The sequence below is a fragment of the Plecotus auritus genome (genome assembly GCF_963455305.1).
Source record: "Plecotus auritus genome assembly, chromosome: 7".
In the NCBI taxonomy this organism is placed as follows: domain Eukaryota; kingdom Metazoa; phylum Chordata; class Mammalia; order Chiroptera; family Vespertilionidae; genus Plecotus; species Plecotus auritus.
This window is the reverse complement of record NC_137774.1, coordinates 21109368-21120584: the sequence shown is the minus strand read 5'-3', so window position 1 is coordinate 21120584 and position 11217 is coordinate 21109368. Positions and strand designations below refer to the sequence as shown.

Genomic DNA, 11217 nt, shown 5'->3' with positions numbered 1-11217 from the left:
GAGGTGTGGGGGGAGGGGGAGGGGGCTGGGAGCACCAAACCTGGTGACAATACACAGTTGTCAGCTGTCCCCTGCTGGTGTTTCTTCCTTTTATAGTCAGTAGCAGCTGCTCTTGCTCTCACCCAGGCCCTCCGTGGGGGCTCCTGCCCAGGATAAAAGGAGAGGGAGGCGGCCCAGTCTCCCGTCTCGTTTCCCAGGTGCCACATCTCTTGATTCCTTCCTCGGTGCCACCTCCACTAAAGATCTCAGCATGCCTCCCAAGAAGCCTGAGCCTAAGAAGGAAGCGGCCAAGGCAGCCCCAGCCCCAGCCCCTGCCCCAGCTCCCGAGCCCCCCAAGGAACCTGCCTTTGACCCCAAGAGTGTAAAGGTGAGTGAGCCTCAGCCACTGGGATAGGGGTGGGGATGACATTCAGGATCCTATGGGCCTGAAGCTTAGAGATCCACTTCAAGGAGGCTGGACTGGGGTGAAGCTATGGGGTTCATGCCCCAGATCACAGTCCTGGGGCGGGGGGCGGTGGGGCAGGTGCTGGGGCTGGTGAGGTGTTTTGGGTTGTAGGTCTTGCCCCTCGAGAAGAACAGGTTTCTGCTCTGTCTGACAAAGCGCTGCTTTGTCACCCTCACTTGCCCAGCAGAGTTGGGAATGGCAGGGAAATGCAACCATTCAACCTTTTTAAGGCACTCTGGGGCCACCATAGTGAAGTGAAAGTGACTGACCCTTTCCCCAAAGGTAGTATGATTTCTACATGGAAAAAAGACACATAATGATAACTGCCAGTGGAACGTGGAGTCAGTGACGTCAGTAGTGAGGGAGTGTGCTCCCTGTGCCTGGCGAAGGCTTCACTCTCAAAGACTCTTGCCATGGGTGGGGATCAGGGAAGCTCTAGATAAGGTGAGAGACACTTCCCTTGCCTCTCCCCCACCAGGTGGGCAGCTCCTTCTGTGGCCTCAGCCTGGGCCCCTAGCTGGCATCTGCAGAGCACGGGCCCACCCCAGCCAAGACCCTCTCTAACCTGGTGAGGCTGCTGACCCTGTTTCCTCTACCACCCCAGCGCTGTTCCCTCTCTGCCCTGCCCTGTTTCCCTGACATTGGCAGGTTCCTCTTTCTGGAGCTGGTGTAGGCCCTGCCGCTGACACAGTCCTTTCAGGCCGCCCGGCTCTCTGGCGCAGCTGCCGAAGGAATGGAACTGGGAGGGGAAAGGCCTAGGAAGGAGAGGTCAGAGGCCTCTGGAGAGCGAAGCAGTTTTAAGCCTTGGCACCAGGATGTGAGAGGGCAACTGGCCACTGGTATGAAGAGCTATTAATAACAGGTTGGGCGTGGTGGGCCCCTGGGAATATCAGCCTGAAGTCAGGGCTGGGGTGGTGAGGAACCAGAGCAAAATAAAAGCCCAGGAGTAGGTTCTGTGACAAGTAGGCAGGAGATGAAAACCCCAGCTGTCATTGGATGACGCTTCCTGGCCCTCTTAAGGTTCCTCCCGGCCCCCACAGCTCCAGAGACCCGGCAGTTGTGCCAATGCCACCAAGGGGCAGGAGTTAAGCAGAACTGGCTTGGCCAAGAGATGAAGGCAGTTGCCCCATTCCTGAGCTTGGTTATGGCACCACTCTGGGGAAACTGAGGCATAGTGTAGGATCTTAAAAACCCCTGCAGGTACTCTAGGACATACATCATTCTATGGGCAGGGCCTGGCAAGAAAAGCTGACTATCTGGCTTGTGGATTGAAGGGTCCTGGGTTTGATTCCAGTCAAGGGCACATGCCTGGGTTGTGGCCGATCTGCAGTAGGGGCAGATCAGGAGGCAGCTGATCAATGATTCTCTATCATCATTGATATTTCTATCTCTCTCTTTCCCTCTCCCTTCCTCTCTGAAATCAATAAAAATATATTCAAAAAGCAAATAAAAAGCAAAAAAAAAAAAAAAAAAAAAAAAAAAAGCTGACGATCTTCCCAGCAGGACGCCTTTATTTCTGACTTGTTCTCATAATGCACCACTCCTGTGGGACACCACTGGTAGGCCTGGTCCTAGTGTCTGGGCAACAGCTGCCTAGTAGTATCAGATGAGCGTCTTCCCCTAGGCTAGTGGTCGGCAAACTCATTAGTCAACAGAGCCAAATATCAACAGTACGATTGAAATTTCTTTTGAAAGCAAAATTTTTTTTAATTTCTTTATTGATTAAGGTATCGAGAGCCAAATTTTTTAAACTTAAACTTCTTCTAATGCCACTTCTTCAAAATAGACTCGCCCAGGCCGTGGTATTTTGTGGAAGAGCCACACTCAAGGGGCCAAAGAGCCGCATGTGGCTCGCAAGCCGCAGTTTGCCGACCACTGCCCTAGGCCGATCATGTATCTCCATCCACCCACCTCCCCTGCTTTCTTTTCCCTGGCTTCAATCCTCTTTTCCATGTTTAGATCTTTTACTTCTGGAGTTTTTTAAAGTTATTGTAAAGTAGAAAAAAAAAGTAGGTGTCTTTCCTGGAGGCTATTTTTTTCTTATTATTTGTACTTCTCAGCTCCTTTGCTTAAAAGATTCTTTGCTCAAAGAAAGAGTAAATGTAACAACCCCAATGTGTGTGGTTCTGACCATATTCTGATGTTATGTCTTTCTACAAATGTTTCTTACATGTATGCTACTGGGACTTAAAGAATTGCCAAGTAAAGAGAACTGTACCTTCTCCTCAGAGAGTTCATGCAAAGCATCCTTAGTTTAGCCCATTTAGGGGGTTTAACTTCCTGACCCCCCCTCCCCCCGCCTTTGGCAGAGTCCATTCCTGGGCACAGCTAGTTTCCTTCCCACCCCGCTCTCCTGCTCTCCTAGCTCAGTGGTGGCAAACTGCGGCTCGCGAGCCACACAGGGCTTGCGAGCTGCGGTTTGCCGCTCTGTTGACTAATGAGTTTGCCGACCACTGTCCTAGCTCATTCCAGCCACCTGCAGGGATCCTCGTTAATGGAGGTCAGCCTGGGGTGGGCACAGCACAGCTCAGAACTAGGATTTAGCAATGGTGGTACATGAAGAAGATGCTCCAAGACTGGTTACCACCAGCAGCAGAGAGGGGATTTTGGGTACGGTGGTGGTGGTATATAAGGACAATGAAGAAACATACAAGATCCTAAGTGGAAATGATGACTGCTTGGTCATTGTCATTTATTTTCAGAGCCTCCTGGGTATTCAGATTTGAACTGTTATGCATTGGCAGGGGGCGGGGGGGAGGGAGGAGGGAGAATCTAAAGTTTATTCTTTGCTCAATAAATATTTTTTGAGTGCACACTCAATGCCAGGAATTTCCACGAACAACAAGGAGCCTGGATACACATACAGGCATGACTGGAAAACAGTCACGAAGTATCCAGGGTCCACTCAAACTACTCTTGCTGTCCAGAGTGCCTAAGAGGAATGTGTGCTAAGGAGGGGCTGGAATGGAATGGGGTGAGGGAAGGCTTCATTGAAGGAGGTGACTTGAAGTCAATAAGGTAGAAAAGGGAGGACAAGCCCTGGCCAGTGTGGCTCAGTGGTAGAGCATCAGCCCGAACACTGAAGGGTCTCAGGTTTGATTCCTGGTCAGGGGCACGTACCTGGGTTGCAGGTTCAATATTTCTCTCTCTCTCTCTCTCTCTCTCTCTCTCTCTCTCTATCTATCTCTTTCTCTCCCCCACCAAGCCCTCTTTTCCACTTTCTCTAAAAATCAATGGAAAAAATATCCTCTGGTGAGGATTAACAAAAAAACAAACGAACAAAACAAAAACAAAAACAAAAAAAGAAAGAAAAAGAAAAAAGGAAAGGGAGGCCAAGGGTGAGGAGTGGGGGCGCCCAAAGGGAGAGAAAGTGTGGCTTGTGGGAGGATTGTGGAGCAGGGAGAGTCTGAAGGAATGAAAGTGAGGTCAGTTTATGGCTGATAGGACAAGGAATTCGAATTACATTTGACACAAAGAAATTACAGGAGGGAGTGGTTGTATGTTCTAGAGCTATCCAGGGATTTCACTGGGAATCATCACTTAACAAGTGGTACTGAGAGAGACTTGAAGGCTGCATTATTTTATAGCCTGTCAGTAGCGTCCCATTCATCAGGAGACTGGTGTGTTACATTTAGCCCGCAGTCTCCTCCCCTCCTCATCAGTGGCCTGTTGGATGTGATCTGACTGCGGTGGAAGCCACTTCTGCTTCCCTTTGGAAACCTTTGGCAGTCTCACTCGTCTGTTTCTCTCCCCGCAGATAGACTTCACTGCTGACCAGATCGAAGGTGAGTACTAACAGCTCCCTTCCCCCCTCCCCCCACCCACACATAGCCTCTCTGATGCACTTCCTAGAGGAGGAGGAGAAGGAGGAGGAGGAAGAGGAGGAGGAGGAGGAGGAGGAGGAGGAGGAGAGGGGGAATTGTTGTCATCACCATAATAGTAATCATCATCATTATCATAATAGCAAACATATTTGCTATTGATTTGCTATTTGCTCACTTTTGCCTACTACATGTTATTCCTTAAGCCTGCATTAACTCATTTAATTCTCACAACAACCCTGAGAGATGGGGACTATTACCACCCCATTTTACAGGTGACAAAGCTGAGGCTTAGAGAAGTTGGGTGGCTTAGAGAAGACCCAAACTCAGGCAATCTGATTCCAGATCTACTAGTAGTTCTCAACTGCTCTGCCAGACCACCGGAACATAATAGATGCTTAGCAAAATGCCCTTTTCCTCATCTACCCCCAAAATCTCTCTTAACATATTTAAAAGCCCTCATTCCTGTTCCTTTATTGGAAAACCCTCTTTTGGGTTACCAGCTTCCTCTTCCTTCCTCCTGAAATCTGCCAAGATGCTCACCCACTAATGGTGGCAGGGCCAACAGTGATTTGGGGTTGCCCTCGTCCACCTGTGATCTCCATTAGCAATGCTTCTTCATCTTTGATGAAGACAATTTATTTTTCTAAATCTTATGTAAAGTGGTACTTAGTGTAGCTTCAAGATCTCCATCCACCCTCCAACCTGATGGTTGCCCCTTAGCCCATCTTCTGGTGTTTTGACTAACTTCTCTGGTCCCTCTCCAGATTTTCATGTCCTTCTAGAAAGGGTTTATCACCGTTGCTCATTGCTCTAGCAAGCAGCCGACTCGACTGCTACAGACTGTTGAGAAAAGGTTTCTTCTGAGCCCATTAGCATCACTTCTCAGACACCTGAATGTCACCCTGGTTTTGTTTTTCTCTGGTATCAATCCTAAACTCCAGAGTTCGGTTTTTATGTGCATGTAATTCCTTTTGAGCAGGTATTATCACGTTGCAGAGTGCCTCCACATATTGCCATCTCATTTGACACTCTCAGAAACTGGAAGTGCCTGGTGGGTGGAGCATTAGCAGTTCCTTCTCCTTCCTCCTCACCATTTCCTTGGTTTCCTTGATAGCTGGTCAGAAGTCACATCTGCATTGGTCCAAAATGAGGGCAATAATACCTATAGCATAAGGTTTTTGTAAAGATGAATGAGATAATCCATGAAAAACTATCAGCTCAGAGCCTGGCCCACAGTAAGTACTCAAATCATAGGTTGTTCTTATTCCTTTCCTCCTCATGTTCTATCCTCCTATTAAGTATCATTATAGTCTTCTTTTATGAGGAGACTCCTTCTTTTATTAGATCCGACCTGACTCTTCTGAGTGAACCAGGAGAAGATCAAAAAGTCTGAGTTCAGAGTCAACTAACAAATATGTACTTATTGAGCACTGAACTTGTGCTGGAAGGCAAGCTAATTGCTTCAAAAGTTTAAAAAAAAATTAAACCCTCGAACAAAGATGTGAGATTGGTGTTATTTCCTTAATATAGAGGAGGAGATCTAGGTTTGTTGAGGTTAAGTGGCTTGGTCACATAGTTAAATGGTAAAATTAGGATTAAACTCAGTAAAATAATACTAATAACATTGTTTGAGGATTTAATATGTGCCATTCATTGTGTTAAGGGTTTTTACATAAATTATTGTATTTAATTTGGATGTAATTAAAAAACCTTGTGAGACAGGTGTCATTTATATAAGAGATTTTATAGAGGTTAAATATTTACTTTCCCAAAGTCACACAGCTAGTAAGCAATGAAATGGAATTTGAACTCAATTATTCAATAATGTGACAGACATGCAGTTTTCTATCTTTTATATTCATCCAAAGCCTAATAAAGAGGTGCAAGTAAACGTTTTGGGGAACCAGCTTTGACATGTGGAATGATTTGTAAGTAATCCATATGCAGCCTCTAAGTAAATAATTGTTTCTAACATACTTGGAGAGGATTAAACACAGCTTTTCTCCTAAGAAGTTTACACATTCTTCTTTGGTTTATATTGTTAATCTGCTTAGTAAACTATTTCTTTGTGGATAGTATAAGCCTTATACTATAAGGTAACTTCAATGCCATTCCCAGTCCAAATTATCCCCAGTAATGAATTGCTTGAATCCAAATTAGTGAGGAATTAAGGTTCTTTGCAAGGGCCCAGGAGTGTCTTAGTTCAGCCTGGCCCCGTGGACACCTGCCCTGGTCCCTTCAGGGAGTGTAGTCCTTCTAGATCTAAACTGGCTTGAGAACCAGGAAATCCCCATTGTCCCCAGCAACCCACTCAGGTGAACATTGTATCCCCACTTGGAACTAAAAAAAGGAGGACACTCAGAGGTTAGTGGTTGGCCCGAAGCCACGTGCTGGTCGGTGGCAGAGTCGGTAGGTCTGTTTCCACCATGTCATCTTGTCTGGCCTGGGAGCCCTCTTGTAGCCTGGAGCAGGAAGTACTGATATTAATTAGCTGACTTTTGAACAGGTGTTATCACTTTGCAGAGTGCCTCCACATGTGCCATCTCCTTTGACACTCCCAGTAACTGGGAGTGCCCGGTGGGTGGCGCTGTTGCTCCCCGTGGTGCCAAGAAGACCGACCCGGCAGGCTTCTCCTGCCATAATCTGCAAAGCCAGAGAACCCAGGAATTCTTACCCCTGAACCAGTGCTGTTTTCACTTCCCTGCCATTTTCAACAGTCAGGATCCTCACCTACACCTGGGAAGGATGGTGGATGGGAGGGCTGGAAGCAGGGGAGGCATTCATTATGTGACAACCGACTGATAGCAGAGATCCCAGACCCAGCGTTGGAACAGATCACAGAGGCTCTAGCCTCTTTAGTTGTCAGAAGACAGGGTGGGTGTGGGCTCCAGAGAGGAGCCGGGAGGGGAGTATTGAAACATTTTATAAGCCACATTGGGCTGCCCTTCAGCCCGGTTGGAGGCTGATCAGCCCTCAGCCACTGCTTTCCCCTGGCCCAGGGGGCTGAGCTGGGTCTTCTCCCTGCAGAGTTCAAAGAGGCCTTTTCGCTGTTTGACCGAACCCCGACTGGAGAGATGAAGATCACCTACGCGCAGTGTGGGGACGTGCTGCGGGCGCTGGGCCAGAACCCCACCAACGCGGAGGTGCTGCGCGTCCTGGGCAAGCCCAAGCCCGAAGGTCAGCCGCTGGGGCTTTCGCCCAGATCTGCCTCCTGTGGGCCCCTCCCTCCCTTCTCCCCCCGTATCCCTTCACCACCAGCCTCCCCTCCCCACTTCGCTGACCCTTGAAGAATGTGGCCTGGCCTTGCTCCTGGAGGGCAAAGCGACATTCTATCTTCCTCTGACACTCAAGGGTGCCAGGGACACTGGGGAGGGAGGCTTGGTGGGAATCTGATAACTAACCACCCGCCCCCACTCCCCACCCGGAGCCCTTAGTCTAGGTGTCACAGCACTGAGATATCCTGTGACCCTTGTGAGTTTTACCACAAATAATTTGTGTCTGATAATGGTCAGAGCACTGAGGGTTGCAAATTATTCATTTAATATAAATTAGAGCAGATTCAAGATTCGCTCTAGAATGATGCCTCTTTCACTCATTTGCATTCGGCCAATGGGAGTTTAGAAAGTGGCATGTGACCTTCTGGTCCACAGGTGGATGTTCAACCACTGAGCCACACCGGCTGGACTCTTCCTTTTATAACAACCCAGAAACCCCTCCAAAATGGAAGTGCCAGATACCTTTTAACCCCTAAGAAGCCCTGCTGACCTGAACAAGCTCCTGGGGCTGCTGGCTCCATCCCCATCGTGGGGAAGGGATGCAGGAGGCAGCTGATTGATGAGTCTCCCTCATTATTGATGTTTTTTCCTCTCTCTCTCCCTCTCCCTTCCTCTCTGAAATCAATGAAAAATATTTTTAAAAAATGGTTTACATCTATTAAATTGAAGCTGTTTAACACCCTACAATAGGGGAGAAGTGTACTAGTCACAAGAGAATTGTAAATTTATAAAAATTATTGCTTCAGATAGCTCTAGTCAGGTGGTCTAGTAATGAGCCCCAAATGCTGAGTTATAAAAAAAAAAAAAAAAAATTTCCTTTACAATCCTAGCAGTTTACCTATGTTGACTGTATGTCTGTCAGGTGTCCGAAGTCTCCGTTGTGAATGTGAGCGCCGGGCCATGCGGTCCTTTGGGCCCCTCAGATTCCGCTGCTGCCACCCTCAGCTCCCCACCTGGCTGGCCAGCTGGAGCCAGAGTCTGGTGGTTCCTTTTCGCTTCTGCCCTTTCACTGAGACGAGTGCCCCGGAGCCAGCCTCCTGCCTTGTTCCTGTGGATCACTGACTGGCTGTCTCACCCAGAAGTGGCTGCAGCTAAGCCCTGGGTGCTGCCAGGGACGGGTCCTACTCAGCAGAGCTGTGGGGAGGCCCCCTCCGCTCCCCTTGTGATTCTGCTCACGTCACTTCTCTTTCCTTCCCCGTGCCGCCTGAAGAGATGAATGCCAAGATGCTGGACTTTGAGACGTTCCTGCCCATCCTGCAGCACATCTCCCGCAACAAGGAGCAGGGCACCTACGAGGACTTTGTGGAGGGGCTGCGCGTGTTCGACAAGGAGAGCAACGGCACGGTCATGGGCGCTGAGCTTCGCCATGTCCTTGCCACCCTGGGTATGCCAGCCGGGCAGAAGCAGAACAGAGGGGTGGGAGGTGCCCAGGGGGCAGGTTTGGGGAGTTCCTGCGTCCTGAGGATCACATCCTGATCCAGCCCTGGCTCCCTGGGCTCTGTAGGAACAGCCTGCCCCAGCTGGGTCTGGAAGAAGAGGGGAGCAGGTTGGCAGAGCAGGGGTGACTGCTGAGGCCTGAGAGGTGGGACCAGGGTTCCTGTCCTTACCTTTGCCTGGGTCCCTGGGGCCCTGGTCTGTTCACCCAGTGAGAGCTGCAAGGCAGAGGGGGAGGCCTGGGGGCCTAGGAAGGGCCGTAAGACCCTGGGCTCCACGCTCCAGTGCCTTTGGGGGAGGAATGGTATGACCACTTCCCAGGTCAGGAAGTCCTTCAGACTTGAGGGGGTGTTTGGGTTTTTCCTGTCCCTCCTTTGCCATCTGCAACTAAGAGCCTCTTGCCTCCCACCCCAGGAGAGAAGATGACTGAGGCGGAAGTGGAGCAGCTGTTAGCTGGGCAGGAGGATGCCAATGGCTGCATCAATTACGAAGGTATCAGGTCATGCCTCGCTTCCCCGGGTACCCAGGGAAGGAAGGGCAAGCACAGTGTGGGCCGGGCCGACTGCAGAGTAGAACAGATCCAGGAACCAGTGGACATGGCCACCAGATTGGCTTTGGTGTTGTTCCTTTCCATCCTGGTAGAGTGGAAGAAGCATGGAATTTGGAGATAGTTCTGTGATATATGAGCTTTATCACCTTGATTAAGTCATTTACCTTCTTTGAGCCTCAGTTTTCTCATCTGAGAAATGGGGTGATGCCAGTACCTTTCTCAAGGTTGTGGGGACTGGTAAAGGTAACGTATTTCATTTATGGTGAGTATCAGCACAGAGTGGACAGAGAGCACAGCTGAGGTCTCTTCCCTCTTCCAGCTCCTCCCACCAATCCCCAAATAAGAGAAAGAATCACAGTCTGGAGAAGGGGTCGTGGGAAGGTTTGAAGTCAGGCAATATAGGGAGGGGGAAGAGGTTAAGGGGCCAAGAGGGCAATAAAGACCTGAGAAGGGCCAAGTTCAATGGCTGATTGAAAAAAAATATATATTTTTATTGATTTCAGAGAGCAAGGGAGAGGAAGAGAGAGAGAGAAACATCAATGATGAGAGAGAATCTATTGGCTGCTTCTTGCATGCCCCCCACTGGGGATCGAGCCCGAAACCCGGACATATGCCCTTGACTGGACTCAAACCCGGGACCCTTCAGTCCACAGGCTGACGCTCTATCCACTGAGCCAAACCAGCTGGGCCAATGGCTGATTTTTGTCTTCTTTCCCAGCCTTTGTCAAGCACATCATGTCTGGGTGAAGCAGGCCCCTCCAGGGTGAGTACAACCTCTCGAACCTGGTCCTTTCTGGGGCCACAGAGGGGCTTTGGAACAACATCACATGCCCCAGACTCTGCTGTCCCAGCCCTGACCCCGAAGAGGAAACCACAGGGGATGATGCCTAGAGCCCAGCCCCTTCCATCATTTCCTCTCCATCCTTTGCTCCTGTCTCCTCTCCTCATTCCCTTCTGCCCAGCCTCCTGTCCTCCCTGGTCTTTGCACCCTATCTTGACTCTCATCAGCCACACCGTCTTGCCTTTCCCAGGGTCTCTCAAGGCCAGACCATTTTCTCCCTCAGGCCTGGGGCCGCTTGTCCAGGTTCTGGTGGATGAGAAAGCCACATCCCAGGTGGAAGGAGTGTCCCTGGCCTGTGCTCTTGACCCTGTTCTTCACTCTCTTCTCTGTGCTACCCTGGGCTTGGTGCCATCCTGATAGGGATGTGGGGTCTGTTATGGGCAGGGGGAGGGACTGGGTGTGGAGGGAGAGATGCCCTTTCCATCTTCTAGCACTTTCTTCCAGGTGCCTGGCCCTTGGACCTAGCCCTCACAGGGTGCGTTAGTGAGAGGCCCTGAGTGACTGAGCTGGAGCGGAGTCCTGGACTCATCACTGCACCACAGCCCGAGGGCCTCATGGGCCCATAGCCCTCCCTGCAAATAAACAGCTCCAGCAAGGCTGGGCCACGTTCCCTGATCCCCACCAGTCTCTGAGCTGTTTTTTAAACACTAATTAATTTAGGGGTGTGTGTGTGTGTGTGTGTGTGTGTGTGTGTGTGTGTGTGTGAGAGAGAGAGAGAGAGAGAGAGAGAGAGAGGTCACCTGAGGCCTCATGTGTATTCCTCAGAGAAATGAGTAGTATCTGGGAGCCAGGAGACAAGGGCTCCCCGTGGATCTAGAAATATGAGGTTCAGACCCACGAGCAGAGAG

At 49.9% G+C, this 11217-nt stretch overlaps 1 protein-coding gene across 1 annotated transcript; it reads left to right on the top strand.

Annotated features, from left to right (window-relative positions):
* Nucleotides 1-250: 250 nt before the first annotated feature.
* MYL4 (myosin light chain 4) lies at nt 251-10985 on the top strand (the record flags this gene model as incomplete). The annotated part of the gene is made up of 7 exons (XM_080679302.1): nt 251-367; nt 4203-4230; nt 7297-7446; nt 8755-8928; nt 9393-9470; nt 10247-10291; nt 10814-10985. 6 exons carry the CDS (start codon nt 251-253, stop codon nt 10273-10275), a joined length of 576 nt encoding a protein of 191 aa, XP_080535428.1. The 3' UTR covers nt 10276-10291; nt 10814-10985.
* Nucleotides 10986-11217: the final 232 nt, after the last annotated feature.